Consider the following 17,989-nt stretch of genomic DNA (forward strand, 5'->3'; position numbering starts at 1 on the left):
CCACCTTCCCTCAGATAAACGTCTTCTGTGTTAACAAGACGGATAGCCGGCCGCGCAAAGGAAGCTCAAAAGCAGGCAGAGCGGTGAGAAGCAATCACGGAAAACTAGTAGGTGGATGAAATCGTTTTGGGAACAAAGCTGCGTTTTACAATTTGCCTGGGTATGAAATTCAGAGTGGAAACGTTTCTGCACATGAGAATCACCTATCTGCTGATCTGGGCTTCAATCTTAAGAGCGAGTCTGTAGCGGTTACATCAAAATCAATGAACTACAGAGTCCTAACCGAGCTGGGAATGAGGTCTTGGTGTCAGCACTTCAGAAATAACAAGGATTTCAATAAGTGCAGACATACAGCAGAGGAGATCTCATCTGTAATAAGGCTGGATAGAAATCACACAACTTCTTGAGAGTCAAGGTTTTAAAGATCTTTTATTAGATCAGCTGATAAACACGGACACAACCGTTTCAGACCAAAAAAACCTCGTTTGCCCAAAAGCTTGCCTGTACTTTCTAACTGTAGAATTGATCTAACAGAAGGCGCTGCCCCTCTGTCCAGTCTTGCTTTGCTTATATCCCTAGTTCCTCACGGTTATATCGTTTCAAATTTTAATAACAACCTGGTATAACCTAATCCAGACAGAGACCCTTAAAAACGCTTCAGTTTTTAGAACATCTGTGCACGTTCAGGAGGCACCAACGCCTTTATTTGAAGAATTTTGTGATGTGACATCAGCCAAATGTTTCCCCTTCCCCACAAAAGCCTGCATGGAAATGGTCAGGGAACAAAGCATGCATTGGGGATCTTTATTTATATTAAAAAAAATAGCACGCACCTGTTTTATCGGCTCTCCTCTCACCTTGTCGAGAACCACATCGCTTATGGGAGGCAGCCCCTCCGGCTTTTGGATACAGGCAGGCATGAACTGGAAATCCAGCAAGAATTCCCGGTCGTACTGCTTCTTCCCCTCCGGGTCCAGGGGCTTCCACTGCTCTATAAGGAGAGAAGGTGCCTGAGATTCGTAGGTAACAAAACCCTCCACCCTCTGAGACGCGTATCCGGTAAATCCAAAGGGAAGAGACTGCTGCGGCTGCTCGGGAAATTTTAATTTAAACTTTATTTTAATTTCGAAGGCAGCAAGGAGAGTAATACACATCGTGTTAAAGGAACGCACACAACGGGGAGCATACGGCCAGCTCCAGCAGCAACCACACACGGGACTCATCACTAACTCCAGTTTTAACCCACGCCATCTCATTTTAACTCTCACTTCCACTCCCTTGCGCGATACGACAAAATGGGGACAATTCCCAGTTTCTGGGGGAAAATGCAAACGTCAAAGCAGGTGTTTTTGCGTAACCCAGAGCAATAAATGCAGGGCTGAGGGGAGGAGAGCGCTGCGCAGAGCAGAGAGGTCCTCTGAAAACGTGAAAACACTGTGTCTTTAACAACCCGTGCCGGAGACTGTGGCAGGGCCAAGCGGAAAACACAGAACCATAAGCCACACTCTAAGAATTACAACTTTGCACCCATTTTTTCCGAGGGCTTTCTGGGCAGGAGAACCGCCGTGTAGACGACCTTGCCTGATGCAAATAAAAAAATGTAAACCTACAGCCATTTCGGTGCAAGGAAAATTAGCGCCCGGCAGCCTAGAGACAGGGTTTTCTTTGCCGGCCGCAGAGTTTGTTTGAAGTCGGGAGCGAGAACACGACTCGCTCAGCAGCCAGGCTGGCTGTCAGGCCCCTAAGCGGGCGGCACGTTTTCATCTGAAGGAAAACGTCCGTACGAGGTGCCGCCTTTGTATTTCACTGGTGCCAAACGGCGTCGCTTCACATTTATCGCGTTGTTAAGGTGTTCTATTATTTCTTGATTTTAGCCCCCGATCACCAGCTTTAGGTCTCTGCGTTCTCACCATCCTCATCCCTGCAGAGGCCACAAACAGGAACTTAATTCAGGTGATGGGTTTGAATAACTGGGAATGAAAATACGTAGAAGTAATTACAATTTTTAGCTCTTTGCACAGTTTTCTTTCTACAGAGCTTCAGGATAAAAGGGCGCAGAGAACGGTTTGGCTGGCCAGCCGCGTCCCAGGCAGAACTCCCGGCCAGCTGCCTGCCCGCTGTGCCACACCACGCGCCATTTATCGTGGAAAAGTACCGACAGCAACAAGAAACAGTTTCCAGTTTCCTTCTGGAAAGATCTTAACAAGCTGCTTTAACACGAAAAGCAGCTGGGCAGCGTCACAGGCAGGCTTTCTGGGTCCCCAGCGAGGGGAGCGAGCGGGATCAAACGCACAATTCCTCCTGGGGGGGACTGAGAGGCAAAACCCCCGGTTTTAGAAAGAGCAGAGCTGAAATCGAGGGTTATTGCACCAAGTGGCCAGGGCTGCTCTGCAGCAGGCAAGTCCGACGCGTGCTGCTTTCCAGGGGATCGATCCACCCCCTCCGGCCGAGCGAACGGACGTCCGGATCCGAGCGGCATCCTTCTGACTGCATCGGGTGGCTCGGAGAGACAGCTGATGAGTTACGGATTCGCTTCAAGATGTGCTTCCCTAACGAACTCGTACCTATCAGGAGCGTGCGGTGAACTATCGAGAGGCCTCTACGTTTTCTCCTAACGATACGACAGCACCAAATTAATAACAGAAAAGCAACTCGTGCCTTTGTCAGAACAAAGCAGCGCTGAAATAACGGCCTGAAATAATCACCGAATGGCAATGCTCCTTCCCCAAACCTTGTCCAGGCTCTCACCGCCCTTCCTTATTTTGTTTTATACTCTTTTATTTCTGAGCTCTTAAGAAAATGACTAATTTATTTCGAGGGAGCTTCACCTGAATAAGAAATGGCTTAAAAATTGGTAGCAACTGCCAAGTCGGTCTCAAGGTCTCTCGTAATGAGGTGAATTAAGAGGTTCAGGTCTAAAAATTAAATATCTTAATAAGTAACAAACACACCCCTTAGGCAGACTATATCCAGGGCGAACCAGCAACGAACGGACCGCATCCTGCGAGCCCACCCTTGAATTATTTTATCAAAAGAACTGCACGCTCGCAGTTCCATAGCGGAGCCTGGACTGAAAACCACACATTGTTTCTTTTCCTTTCCTTTCTCTTCTAGAAATCTGAAGATCTATGTAACTGTGTAGCCAGGGAATTAAATCTCTATAAACACACATACTTGTATTTAGCACCCAACCAGAACTTCCAAATCTCTTATTTAAGAAGCATGTCTGCTTACACGGAATTTCTTGGATCGCTCTCAGCCGCCGATCAGACAGGAACCAATTCCCAGCCAACATTCCCATGGGCAATAAACTCAAGGAATCGAGGATTTTCTCTTCATTACCACCAGCAAGAGAAAACCCATTTCCCTCTCGCGCTCGCCCAGAAGGTCTCTCGGCGCCTGTCGGTTAGTGGATCCCGGCGGAGCCGGGCACGGTGAAACGCTGTACCCCCTTCCAGCCCCACTGGAAACACCCTCCCTTCCGCGGGGCGGGTGCGCGGGGCGGAGCAGCCCTTAAGGAGCGTGGCAGAAAAGCAAGCGAGCTTGCAGGAGTCTGAAACAGGATTTACCTGGTTTATACTGGTACGCTGGCCCTTCGCTGGAGCCCTCTGTGAAGCCTGAGTTTGCATCGGTTCCTTCTCCCTCCGAAACACTCTCAGCACCGTTCCGCACAGGTTCTGCTTCCTGCTCTCCGTTTTCTTCCACAGGTTTCGCTTTTTTGAGTTCAGCGGGGTCTCTCTCCAGTTGAAACCCATGGCTCATTTTCTCCTGTTCAGATTCAAGTACTTTGTCACCTGAAAGTTCCTCTTCTACTTTAGGCTGAAGCAGAGATAGAAACACAGAGGTTATGTTAAAAACACCCTGCCAAAATTCGAAGCACGGCTCTTCGTTTATTCCTACAGCATTTTCGTGTGCAGCAGGAATACATATGCATCTTAAGCAGCGACTGGAACAAAACACAGAACAGCCGGATGATTTATCGGTTCGTTCCCGGAGATAACCCACCGCTAATTAGCGGCGCAACTGGAAAGACTCAGCGTTGCCCATGAAATCCCCAGGAGCTATTGGGATGGGATGGAAGGAACTGTGAAGCCCTAGAGCACGACAGCCGTGAGCAATCCCAGCCTGGAAAGGCGGCCTCGCTTTTCCCCGCTCCTGCAGCTTGCCAGCCACCTTAGAGGCCCCGCCACGCTCCTTTTGGGGGATTCTTCCTTTAACTGGACGCTGCTAATTAGAGCGGATTCCAATAAAGAAGGTAACATGACACGCAGCCACAATTTCAGCACCTTGGTTTCAGGAGAAAGCATTAATAGCACCCCTGGCTGTTCATTTTAGAGCTCTCCAAGGACACAGCCTTGTTCTGCATTCAGACAGAGGAGGCGTTAGGAACGCGCTTCTCCTGGGAGAAACCCCAACACATCCAAGTGTTAAACAAAGGAAAGGCTTAATCGAGGAGGCTCCGGAAGAGGCTCTCGATCCTGTCGCCTCCCTGCCTGAGGGCACCGCATCCTAAAACGCTTTTTGCAGATCTTTTTCAAGGGATTACTCTGAAAAATTAGCTTTGGTGGACTTGCCGAGTGGTCCAGGAGGCCAGACTCCTCCAGTAGATGACAAAATGCACAGCGAGTATAAACTCGCTGGCGTGGCCCCAGCGACATCCTTTTGCTCTCTGGCTTGAATACGAGCACAGGGATGCTTTTAATTTCCGTGGCTTACCCAATCATCCGCTTTTCCGTTGCGCTCAGACCAGCTGTCGCAGCGTGATACCTTGCACGTGAGCATTTAAGCATCTATTCCCCCCCAAACAGTGGGGAGAGCGCTTATACACCATTCGTAACTGCTGTTTCGGGGGGGAAACCGCACCCACTGGCTCACACAGAGGACGAGGTACCGTCCGCTGGACTCAGCGTTTACTCTGCAAAAACACGCTTTTGGAGCAGAAAGGTTCAATGATGTTTGTGGAAAGGGAAAGTGCAGACAAATAATAACCGAAGGAAAATTTGGAGTGAAGCAGCAACGCTTCTGTGTCACATCTGGCTGACATCAGTTTTTATCTATGCACAGGGCAGTCTGAATTCTTACATTTTTACTCTCTCAACCCCTCTGTGATCTATTCTAACACCAGTTTTACCCAGGATAGTAGTCCAAGAGGTTCCTCCTGCAATAGCCCCACCAGAACAGCAGCAGGGGAGATTTCAGTTACTCATATAATTACTGTCAAGGTGGTTTTGCCTGAAAACTTCAACGTTTTCATTTCCCAGCTCCTCCATCAGGTGGTCATCAGCAACACTAACCTTCGGCCGTGACATCACAATGACATCACTGTGCAGCAGCAGAACCTGCCAAATGTCACCGCAGTGGCCTCGGGGACACAAAACGGGGCAGTGCTAAGGGATTCCAACCCACTTTTCTCTCCTCCTTCACTGGAAGGACAGCAGTTACATGTTCTTGAATGTTGGGGGTCGTTACATTAAGGAAGGACGAAGAAAGCTTGAAGAGCTTCATCAGGGAACAGACTAAAACCAGTTCTCTGAAGGATGCTGGGGCACATCACAACTTCCCCCCAAAAGGTCTGCCCTGGATCCTCGCGAGACAACTAGGAAGCAACGTTTCTAAAATACAGCGTAAAGAGAGCAACATCACTATTAAGTTTGGAGAAAGCAAGCCTGCGGTTCCCTCTTACCTCTGTCTCTGCCTCCGTCGCCTCCTCAGTGGCTTGGGTCCGGTCTTTTGGTTTCTTCCACGTCTTTGGTGCAGTTACAGCTGTTTGGGCTGCAATATAAGCGTACATCTATTACAACACTAAATTACAGGGAGCAGATTTGGCCGTGGGTGATGCGCTTCCCTCACGCACTGGTTTTACATACAGGAAAACGAGGCAGTCGCAGCCTTGCGGAGGATTCAGCTCGGTATAACCACTTCTTGTTTCAATGCCGTAAGACGACAATCGTTAGTGTGACATTAAAACACGGTAATCGTTTTACAAGCCGCTCATTCAAGCTCGACATGGTACTTGTGATCGCGAGGAGTTTATTACCAAGAGCATAAGGATCACGCAGGGCAAAAGGAAACCTTCAGAAACTGATTTTCCTTCAAAGATCAAGCATTGGCTTGGGGTGAAGTTTGTTCTCGACACATTTGTCTCAAGGAATATTATAATAACTAACCATCACCTGGCCCATAACCATCAGGAGGCCAAAAATTCCCGTGTCTCAATCAAAAGGACAACTCCTTCAATCCTGCAGCGCTGCTGGCTTTCCTGAGCTGGGTTTATATTTCAGTTTAAAAGCCAGTTAATGACTCCACCACTCATTACCTTCCCTGGCCAACTGATTCAAAGAAAACATATAATATTGCTAAGATCGGCAGTGATTTCCTCTAATCTCTTTTCCCGCCCCCCCGAAGGGTAAAAGAAACCACACAATATAGTAAGGAAACAAAACCATTAATCCAATATGCTCGTAATTTGTTGCAAGTGCTACCAGCTCGGATTCTGATACCAGGCACACATGCATATTTATCAGAGAGCGTAAACAGAATTGATTTCGTGATTGAAGTTTACTGCAAACAGATTGCCAGCTCCAGTCTTCAGTTTCTAGCAGATACTGTGGAAAAAAACCCAGCGTGCGCTTGTTTTATCACAATAAAATACTTATTTTGAAAGGCTCTTCAACTACAGGTAAGTGAAAGGAGTGGCAATAACGGCCTACTTTGCTCCTGTGGGCAAAGAGGAAACGGGAGTTGCTGCGTTCCCGCTGCCCCAAAAGGTACGCACGAGCCTCAGCGGCTTCGTAACAGCGTTGCACCGTTCGGAGGGCGATTGCGGACCCGCAGAGCCACGGCAGGCTGCGGAAGTCACTGCCGTCAGCGCGCTGGCCCCAACCCAAAGCGCAACGGGGCTATCGTCCCTGATAAAAGATTTTTATCTTCATGCTGAACACTACAAAAGCAACGGTTAATTAAAAAAAAAGTCTAATTCCAATATTCAAACATCATCTGGTCGTTCACAGAACTGATGGTTCATGGAGCAGCTGGAAAAGTCACCCGGGTCTCCCAAACTCCGAGCCCCGCGTGCCCCATCCATCGCAGCACCCTGCGGAGAAACTTGAAGCTTTAAGAGCAGGGCAGAGCCTGAATTCCGTAACCCTGAATTTCCTGGGGCTCAAAGGAGACCAGAGGCACGGATTGCAAAACGGCTTTGCCTTACACAACCGGGGACTGGCTTTTGTTACTGCTAACAGATGTTCTCTGAACCCTCCCAAGAAGAGCCGAGTTATTCTCATGCCTTGGGGTGAAATCGGGGCTGGGTAAGGACCAGGTGTCCACACAGGTGGTAATTTCCATGACTTAGCAGAGCGTGGACCTAAGCGAGGCTCCATGATTCCCTCCACCACAAAATCAGCTAAAATATAGTGAAAATTTCGTGCTTTTCAAAAGTCAGCCCGCTGTTTGAAGGGTGGACATCAAGCCCCGCTGCCATGATATGATGCCTTCTTGTTTGATGATGCCAATTCCACACTTTGGGGGGATCTCTTCAGGGAGGGGGTCACGTCTGCACGGTAATGCCCAAGATACTGCCAGAGCCAAGTAAGTTAATTGATTAACCCCAAAGATTTTAATTTGACAGAATTTCACTCCACTCAGCTCCAACTACGCTATGGAAGTCATCCATGGTGTAAAATAATGTTTCATTTTTAAAAGCACAGAAATAAACTCAGGGTCATGGATTGGGGGCTGGCAAAGTTTTGGGGCGCTCCCTTCCCCAGCTGTCAGGATGTGACCATTATTGCCTCTCAATAATACATTTTATTCCACCTTTTTTTGGCAGAAGATAGCTATATGAAGGACACAACCCTGCCGGGCCTCCCGAACGACTCTCACAGCTTGTGCTTCGTTTTAATCGTGCAGATCCTCTTCCTGCTCTGGGGCTTCCCTGCAGGAGGAGGCTTGGCCGGACGCTCGCCTTTACCCCCAAGACACGGCGGCAGCCTTCGCTTAGCCCTGTAGTTTTCCAGCCTGTAACTCCGTCCTAACACCCGACCGTATTTCAGAGCCGACCAGGGTACACTGGCGAGATCTCCAGAGACGTTGCTCAATTTTTCCCCTCTTAAAATAGCAGGCACCAGATTTTTTTTCCTGTTGAGTTCTCATTTCTGCTACAGGAACTGACTCAATAGGAGAATTTATGCTAATGTATGCTGAGAAAATTAAAGCGAGTTTAGGTGCCAACCCTCCAAAACCCGACCAGGACAAGGGCGCTATCTGGTGCCATTTGGAAATGGAGCTCCAGCTGCGAGGCACTCCATGAGCCGCAGGGAAACCAAAACCGAACCCGCACCGTTCGGCTCTCGGCAAGGGAGGTCTCGGGACACTTCTGGTCTTCCTCGCCATTCTCCTGCCCCCCACACTGAGCATTTTGTGCGCACACCAATCGTCAAATCTGTTCTCAAACGGAGGTTCAGTTTTGCCTGCATTCACACATCTCCCGAGCTTGTTTTCAGCCCACTTTGACGTGTTAGGCGGCAACCTCTTCCCGCTGGAAAAGGGACACCAGCAGACCCGGCGTACTGCTGAGCTCTTTGCTTGTTGCCGCTTACAAAAATATGAGGACCGCAGCGAATATACTGATCTACGTCAGAGGCCACATCTCATTTTTGTGTCCTTCCTAAAGTATTGCCTATTTTATTACTTCTTTTTACAAAGATATTCCCCTCTTCTTTTATAATTTGCATTATAACAGAAGCACAATTCCATCGCAAAGCTCAACCGAATTAAATCCTCCAGCTGCCGTAGGACTGGGAAGAGTAGCAAAATCCTCTTCCAGACTATCCCAGACATCATTACTGGTGATACCCCACCACTGGAGAAGTCTGCTCAGCAGACCCATTTCTCCAGCTACATCGTGTTCTTCGGTGGAACATCCTCTGCAGGAGATACCAACGCCAGCAAGTCCGCAACCCATCAAGCGAGACAGAGAAGGCAGTCTCCTCTCTGATGTGGGTGCCAACTGCTAAGCATAAATTAGTACCAGCTCTTATATTTTTATTTTTTAGCCAATGTGCCATTAAAAACTAAAGCAAAGACTCACCATCGCCTTACAGCTCATGGGAAAGAAAATATATTCCAGTGGGCTATGGCAGCAAATCAAGAAAAAGGTGATACCTGATTGATGTTTCCAGCTCTCCGGCTTTGGGTGCGGGAGATAATTCTCCAAGATATTTCCAACTACTGCCCCAAGTTGCTTGTTACAGCCTCAGTTAAACCAGGGACTCGCAGGCAGTTGGGCTACTTTATACTGAAATAAGTCTCATAAATTAGCTCTGCAAGAAACAGCCCTTTGAATCCAATGCATATAAAGCTCTTTTGGCTTCCTACGCTCCTAGGAGCTCTGCCTGGGACAGACATCAATCTCTTATTTTCCTCTTTGCTTCTTGTAATGGCCATGATAGAAAGATTACATCAAAGGCGGGCATTCAGAGCATGTCCTAAAGGCTTCAAGTCTCTGGTAGCGCCGCCTTCTTTAGAAATTCTACTCCAGCAACAGAATTTTTCCTGTTTTGTTCCCTGAGAAGTGCTGGTCCTTCACCGCAGCCAGCAAAGCTACGAGAGAAAACCAGAATTTAGTAACAAAAGCAACTGCGTGTCGTTGAGGACTTAACTGGAGCGATGTTTTCAGTAAGGATTGCAGGCTGAGCCGAGTTCCTCTCTTGATAATATCTGTATTTTATTTCCTTATAATGAAGATGAGAAGGAATTAATTATTTTAAAAGCTGCATGCTCTTGCCCTTTGCAGATAACAGCTCTGCCCATCCTGAAAACCTCAAGATAATCGTTCCTGAGCAGGCAGGAGCTCGCGGTAGGGTGAACACGTCGCCTCTAACCCCACATTTAGGCAAATCCTCAGAACCGAAACACAGCTGGCAGCAAGAAACCATACAGCCAGGTACAACGTCCTGCTTGCAGGATAAGAAACCTGCAGTTCTCGGTGGTTTAATGCTCTGAAACCCACCAAACCTTCCCCATTTCGTAGGGGATGACAAGCAAGACCAACGATGCCGATGAGCAGGCTACAGACGAACAGGCTGCTGTCAGACATCGAGACTGAACCACTAAGACGGCCACCTTCCTTACGCAGGCTGAGACAGCTTAAGAGTGGAGAGAATAAAGTGTAAAATAAAAAGGAAAACCAAGTGTATTCCAGTTTCTGCAAAATAAGAAGAATACAATGCAGGCGCTCCTTGTAGACAACCTCTGACCCTGGAAACGTGGTGGAGACCTAACGCTGGTGGAAAAGAAAGAGCAGAGGTTCCCCTGGATCCCGAAAGGGCAGCGGGGCTCTGCTCAGCTCCGGTCTCTTCCTCCAAACACTGAAAAATTCATTTTATTGAGCTGTACAAAAGAACTCCTGGAGAATAAAGATGTTTAAGGGAAAGCCTCTGCGGTCTGAACATATTTGTTTCTCTCTCTGTACGGAGCTTGATGGAACAAAAAAGAAAGGTATCGTTTCTCTGATGAGAAGGGGTACTCTGTGAAGCGCTCGAGGAACAAGCAAATAATTTCATTCATCCCTGAAAAGCTGTCGCCTCCGTTGCAAAATACGGGGTCCACCTGCAAGTCTCAACAGCACTGCCCCGCCACGTCAGGGAGGAGGTGGGTTAGCGTCTCATTGCGAAACCCCCACATTTTCAGGCAGAGCAGGTGATAAGTATGAAAAGGACAGCCAGGAGTAAGTCCTGCAGCAATTAGATTTTTCTTAGAGGTCTTGGGTTGAGTCGTCTCCCAGTCAAATCAGATCAGCTTCCATTAAAGGGAATAAAGCGGTATGATTTGTGGCCAACCAAAGAGTCCCTGTAACAAGTACACACTTCTGCTGAACCCCCACAGAAATAGTGTTAAAACTCAGAGCTCACGCTTCTCACCACGTGCTTGAGAAGTTTCCCTTATCCCAATTTCTATCATATCTCCAGAGACCATAAAAAAGAGACTCTTGGCCTTTAGCCCAAGAAAAAAACTGAAAAGACAATAATGCGGCCCCTTCTCCTTGCTCCTGAAGCTGAGCACCTGCGTTTTCCGGCGAACGGCAGAGACATGCGCTTCCTCGTTCAGCTGAGACGGACGCCTGCATTTGCAGTCGCCTTCAGATCACGGTACTTGAATCTCTCTTCCCATCTCCGAGGAAGAATTGGAACATTATTGCTCAGAGAACGGCTGGCAGAGAAATGCAATACAGCTGAACGTCATTAAAGAAGGGGTAAAGCACAAAAAACTGACTTGGGGAGTATTTTGCTTTCTTGAAGTGTGGAGCTTTTAACAGTAATCGGAGTTTCCAGTGATCTTTTATGTGACTTAAGAAATATTTGTTTCTCTGTTGCCGAAGTCAAGGTATTGGCTAATGTGCGCTGCCTAGCCTAATGACATTAGAGCATTAAAATTAATCCTCTGCATAATTAAAAGCCCAAAATGCTGTAATTTTTTTTAAAAGTTTAAACTACAGGATGTTACAAAGCAAGCAATAATATTGCAGGCTGGAACCTGGCTGTGTAAAACCTTATTTACAGAAAGAGTCCCATTTCTCTACTTTGTAAGGAAATTAATTTGTGTTATGAAATAGCTCAGATTGAAAGAACAACAAGTGCCAGAGCAGTGAAGTGACCCGAGTAAAATAAAAATAGAAAAAGATTAACAGGGGAAAAAAAACCCCTGTGGCCGGTACAGTGAAAGGATCTTTCTGATCTTCTCTAGATATTGGATTTTATTTAAGATCCAGCATATTGACCTAGCGCAGCATTACACAAATATGGAACAAGGCCAATCTCAGCTTTTCATTTAATTTAATCCAAGCAGAGTGCAGCGCTAGATGCTACTGATGCCCTCACACATCTATCGCTCGCTTCTGAAAGAATAAACTCCAACCCCCCTATTTTAAATGTTACCTTTTGCTTTTAAGAAAAACACACCAAAACCCAAATCGCAACCTACTTTTTTCTCTGTTGTTTCCTGTCCAAACTTCACCAAACACAAAGGATATATATATTTAAATAAACAACCTCAGCTTCACAGCTCTGCAAGGACTGCAAAACAGGGTATAAAAGACGCGACACATTTAAATGCTTTAACACTGCTAGGCGTGCATGATAGCGACCGTTATGGTCCTCCCAGCAGCTAAACACAAGTAATTGATTTAACTTCTTTTTCACAGTTTCATTTCCAGGAAGTCCTGAAAAAAAAAAAAAAAGCAGCTTTCTATAGAAAATACAGAAAATAAAAAACCAGTGGTCTGTGTTAATCCATTAAAAGCTAAACCAGCAATGTGGCAGGACACCGAAACCAACGGCAGATACCAACACACAGAGGAACCGCCTGGATTTTAACAGGCAGCTACAGAAATGTCAATCTTTAGTAATCTGTAACAAGCCCTTACGCCCCCAAACTAAAGCACCTTGTTTTCTGAAGATTTCAAGAACTGTGAAATAAGAACAGCCGAGCCGAGCGGGGAGAAGGGGAATTTTGCTTATGCACTACTTTTGCAGAGGGAAACCAGGTGCATGGTTGGTTAAGGCTGGGCAGGCTGAGGTGTGTGCCACTCGTGCTCCGGGCGACTGGAAGAGCTTTAACGGTCCCTTTCATTTATCCACATCTAGTAACACCGAGACACATTTTTCTTATAGTTGGGGAAAAAACCCCCACCCCGCCGGTGGGGCTCAGAAGGCTCACCCAGAGGGCTTCAAGGTGTGGTTAATCTGGTTTAGGCACAGGCTGATAAATCCAGAGCAACAGGTCCTCAAATCGACCGGGCATCTCGGAGAGAACCAGAGCAGCGTCCTCTGGATTCCCCCGTTAACAGCAGCTGGGAGGGCCGACCTGTGTCACCGTGAAAGCAGAACGCTGGCAGCTTACACGAACCCAGCCAACCCCGGGACGCACATCCCGGTCGAATACCTCTTTTATGAACAATTACGAGGGGGGGTGTTATTGTCCCTGCAAACAAAGATTTTGCAATCACGACGGTTACGCAGCACGACCAGACTGGGGTTTTTCAGCAGATAGCAATGGAAACATCTGATGGAAGAACCACCCCAAAGGCCCCTTTCCTTCATCCTCCAGTCTACTGCACGCAGGCACGGTGCCAAACGCTTACCTGGGACAGGACTCTTGCTCGAGTTTACACTCTGAGCCTCCGTGCTCTCCTCCAGTTGCCCATCTGCCTCTGTCTCTTCCTTCTTTTCAATATCTTTTACCTCTTCATTAAGAGTAGTTCTTGTGCTCTCCTCTCCTTCTAAATCTCCCTGAACAACAGGGAGGGCACTAGGAGATGGAAGAGGAGGTGGAGAAGGAGTTGTAGTGGTAACAGCAGCAGCAGCAACAGAAACAGGGGGAGAAGGAGGCGGAGGGGTGGGAGGTGGGGTGGGAGGAGGAGAGGGAGCAGCGTGAAGAGCACTGGAAGATGGCACGCTTTCCACTTCTGCTGGAGGTGCTTCTGGTGTCTCCAACTCAACAGTCAATGGCGCAGCTTCCGTCTGGGCTACATCTACTACGCTCTCTGCAGCAGTTACTATTTCACTAACTCCGTTCATTTCATTAATTAGATTAGTACTAGCAGTCACTGGAATATCACTAGATGCTACACTACTAGGCTCCTTGCACACCTCGGCATCAGCCTCGTCCGCTGGCGAAGGGTCTGATGTGTCCGTGCAGGGTGCGGCATTAGATATAGGCATTGCCTCCTCTTTTGGGGAAGCGAGTTCACATTTCTCCTCTGAGTCAGCTGTGAATGTGGATTTACTAGAAACGGTGACAGCAGCAGCAGAAATGACTGCGACGGGAGCAGCTGGGGTTGGTGATGGAGCAAGGGGAAGTTCTGCCGGGGTTTCCACTGAGGTGCCCTCGGTCGTCTGGCCAGCTTGATCTTTTTTCTCCCCAGTAGGTTCTGGTCTGAGGACTGGAGAAGAAGGTTTTAATACTGGATCTGGTTTTGGCTTCTCTTCTGCGAAAGGAACAAAAAAATAAAAAAAGGCAGCGTTACAAACAGCAAGTCAACTCCATTTTCCTTCACTGCATCTGTCTAAGGCTCCTTCCCTCGGTTCCCCTTGCCTGTGTTCCGCCCGCTATTCAAGAAGCTCCGAGGAAGGCACCAGAGGCACCTGAAGCTAACCTTGGCATCTCAAGGAAAAGTCCAGGCAACCCGCAGCTGGCAGATCTGAAAGCGTAACCGCTGCTTCAATTTTTCTGAAAGTAGGCTTTGTGGTAAATGGCAGTCCTTTACCGCAAAGGCACGTAAGTATGTTATAAAATGTAGATTTTTTTTTTTGCAGAAACTGCTGCTGGAAATAGAATTTTTCTTGACAGAAATTACAGAAGACAAAAATATGCTTTAGTTGGATTCTGCCTCAGAGGAGCCTGGGGTTGTAACAGGTAGCGCCAACCTGGAGCCAGGCTCTGCCGCTGCTCCCCCTCTGTGAATCGGGGAGATCGCTCCCGCGACCGGGGAGAGGCCGTTCTCTCACGTACACCACGCGTCACGCCATTACTAATACGTGAGATGCACCGCGTTTATTCTTCCACTTGCTGCTTCTCAACTCCATCACCCTTCAGCGCCTCAGACTAAGGGAGACAACCCCCCTTTTTTTTGTTCTAGACTTCAGCAAAGATACCTTTTTCCCAAAGAAAGGAAACCCAAAAGGGATTTCAGCGGTGCTGCCACCGAAGGACAGCACCGTTACCTCCTGACGTTTGCGGGCCAAGGGTATCGAGCAGGGTGGGAAAAGCACGGCAAAATACGCACATGTATCAAAGCAAACCCCAAACTACCGTGCGCAGAGAAGTCCCTGTACTTATCTTGTGATTAGCCACAGACTTTGCATTACCATCCCTCCGTGACCATTGCGCAGCTCTCAGAGGTCTGCTGCAGCTCTCTTTACGCACTTATTCCCACTTCTTTTGAACAAAATATGAGCCAAGATCCTAAAAGACCCTTCTCCCGCCTCCGATTCGATGACAAGACGTAGACTGTGAGATCTTGCTTAGGAAAGGGCCTCTGTGCTACAGCTCTGCCAGACGGAGGAGATGGGTATCTCTCAAAGCCAATCATACAGATGGCAGGGACTCAACGGTCCAGTTCCTAATCATCATCTCAAGGTTTGTTCAGCCTTGAGAAAAGGAGGCTCGGAGGCGACCTCATCCCCATGTACCAGTACTTAAGGGGTAGCTACAAAGAAGATGGAGACTCCCTTTTCACAAGGAGTCCCATGGAGAGGACGAGGGGGATGGACACAAGTTGCTCTTGGGGAGATTCCGATTGGACACGAGAGGGAAATTTTTCCCAGTGAGGACAGTCATCATTGGAATAATCTCCCCAGGGAAGGGGTTGACTCGGCCACGTTGGACACCCTCAAGAGTCGTCTGGACAGGGTGCTGGGCCATCTTATCTAGACTGGGCTCTTCCCAGAAAGGTTGGACCAGATGATCCCTGAGGTCCCTTCCAGCCTGGGGTTCCGTGATCATTATAAGGGGTGTCAGCTTTATCTGTCCTCAGGGAGCTCTGCTCTGCTCCCTCAAGGCTTTCCGAGCACTGAAGCAACAGGGAACTCCTTCGGGACGCTGCCGCAACAGCAAAAAGTAATCCTGGAAAAGCCAGAGGCACAAACGCTGCTGTTCAGTTAGGAAACTGAAGGCCAGAACCAACACCAACTCATCAAAATTCATGTAGAACTGCAGAGGTATGGCTTTTCTTGGTCTTTCCGAGCTCTGCTGGCTTTTCCATTTGGGGCTTATTCAACAGATAGGCTGAAGGAAAAGGGTTTTTGAAGGAGAACCTGTCCGAAACCACTTGGAGCATCAAACCCCGTCTTTAGGAACAGCTGGAGCAATGAAGAGCTGTGCCTCCAGCCGTCGACAGCCCCAGCAGCGTTACACGGAGGACCGCGGCCAAAGCAGTAGTTTATCAACTTAATGAGGCACGTAGGGAGATGGCTTTGGAGGAGGATGACAAATGAGGAAAAAAGATGGGAGAAATTATCCCAACAGCTGATTTTGATTCTTAAGGCTCCGTGGAAGAAAAAGGACTTCGGAACTGGTTTAGAAAAGAACATGTGTCACCTCCTAGTTCTGGAACATCCTTTACAGACAGCTCATGGAGCATTCTTGACATTTACAGCTCGCTATAAACAACTGCCTGGATATTCTCTCTCGAGTCAAATGAGATTGCTCGGGGAAAAAAAAAAGGCATTTGAAGTGTCTACAAAAACATTCCGAGGGATAAAAACAGAGCAAAAACATCCAACTGCATTTCAGAACCAGTGGTTCAAACACACTTTCTTATAACTACACCTTATTTGGGGAATACGTCAGCCACCGATACAGGCTGTGTGTGCAAAATTCAAGGAGAAGAGTCGTTTTAGGACGGGGGATTTCAGAAGAACGATGAGCAGATTTGGCTAATGAGAAGCAAATCTTAACTTGACCGACCGTCACGGAGAACAAATCTCAAAGTCCTGGCAAAGGAACATTCATCCCTGCCAACAACTACAGAAATGGTCACGTGAAACAACATACGGTTGGGAAGGGAAAGCTAAAAAATCAATGCAATTCATCGCAACTGAATCAGATCCCTTCTCCTGAATATGCCAAATCATTCCTCACATTATATTTAGAAAGTATTTACTGGAAGCGTGAGGCCATTCAGGAGGAAAGCTTCACTCCATCAACAGATATTCTTTAAAATCTCCAGATAAATACAAATCTTGCAAACTTACTCTTCATTAGAAATACTTTTACCAGCTCAGCAGGACAGATGCTTGCTGTCTCCTCCAAGCAAAGGCATTAAAGCCAGAGAGGGAGCTGCCTTGCTGGGTGGTCGCGGTGGCAAAGACTGCCCAGAGCGGTGGACGGGGACGATTTTACGGGATACGGGACTTCGATTCTGCTTCGCCGTGTTTATCTGAAAATAATCGCTGGGCTTGCTGCCATTTTTCCATCTTTTGTCCCGATGCAAACATTCGCGAGGCGGTACTGACGCTGGCTTCGCAGGCAGTTTTTTGGAGCACACGTTACTGAGTCATAGTGTCAGCAGAGGGGCTGAAAGTTTTCCAGACTTCAGGATCTGACATTAATCTATTTTCCACAAACCGTGTTATACATTCTCCATGCCTGGTACATCGCAGGATTGGGAAAGAAGTTTTTAAAAAAGAAATATAATAATAATAATAATGCTCCAAACATCCCACTGAACCTGTGTAAGCGGAGTAAACGTGGACAGCTCTGATTTCATGCACAATTATACCCCGTTACATCTTCTGCACCAGCTGGGCCTGCAGCCAGGTTCCTGCGTGCTCTGCCATCAGCTTGACCTAAATTCTCCAGCAATATCCTCGCCTTCTGTGGCCCTGCTGATATATATGCACCAGGGGCGCCTATAGGAACGACAGCTAACTGCTTGCCCCCAAATAATGCTACTTTTCAAGGTATTATAGCAGCAATTCCCACGTTCCTCCAAATCATATATAAAGTCTGAAGCCTGAAAAGGCAGAAGCTGCTGTAAAAGCAGCAAATGCAAACTGCTTGTCTTTTAAAGAAACACCAAGGCTATTAAAATGCAACACAATCCCAAATTCAGCCTCGCTAACGGCTTCAACGCAAAAATAACAGGGACTGCGGATACTCGCAGGGAGAAGTAACAGAGGCCGGGTCTGCCGGCGCAGCACACGTGCTGCGCTCCCGACCCCCAGCCCAGCGAGCGGGCCAAACGCTGCGCGCGGTTATAAATAGCTGCAGAACGATCGCCGAATACCACAGAATTAGAATGACAGCTTTATACCAAATTTCAACGGATGCAAATGAGCGCACGAGGTGAAGGGCACACGGGAGAATCCGATCCACAGGATGAACATGGTGGAGGGGTCTTAAGGGAAGCAATAATACTGGTTTTAATAAACACTTGCTTAAGAAAGCCATGCAACCCTATCTGCAACTATTTCTCTTCTGGAACGAAAAA

General features: G+C 47.7%; 1 protein-coding gene across 9 annotated transcripts in view; it reads right to left on the reverse strand.

Annotated features, from left to right (window-relative positions):
* Window positions 1-17,989, reverse strand: part of EIF4G3 (eukaryotic translation initiation factor 4 gamma 3) — a 153,311-nt gene that overhangs the window by 34,596 nt on the left and 100,726 nt on the right. For all 9 annotated transcript variants that reach the window (XR_010375859.1, XM_064470416.1, XM_064470413.1 and 6 more), the window contains 4 exons: window positions 13,139-13,984; window positions 5,684-5,772; window positions 3,570-3,819; window positions 834-991 (listed from right to left, as the gene is read on the reverse strand). Coding sequence is in view for 8 of the 9 variants with exons in the window: in XM_064470416.1 (XP_064326486.1) it covers window positions 834-991; window positions 3,570-3,819; window positions 5,684-5,772; window positions 13,139-13,984 (1,343 nt within the window). In the remaining variant the exon portion in view is untranslated. The remainder of the gene's footprint in view (window positions 1-833; window positions 992-3,569; window positions 3,820-5,683; window positions 5,773-13,138; window positions 13,985-17,989) is intronic.

Source organism: Phalacrocorax carbo, chromosome 20 (genome assembly GCF_963921805.1).
Source record: "Phalacrocorax carbo chromosome 20, bPhaCar2.1, whole genome shotgun sequence".
Taxonomy (NCBI): domain Eukaryota; kingdom Metazoa; phylum Chordata; class Aves; order Suliformes; family Phalacrocoracidae; genus Phalacrocorax; species Phalacrocorax carbo.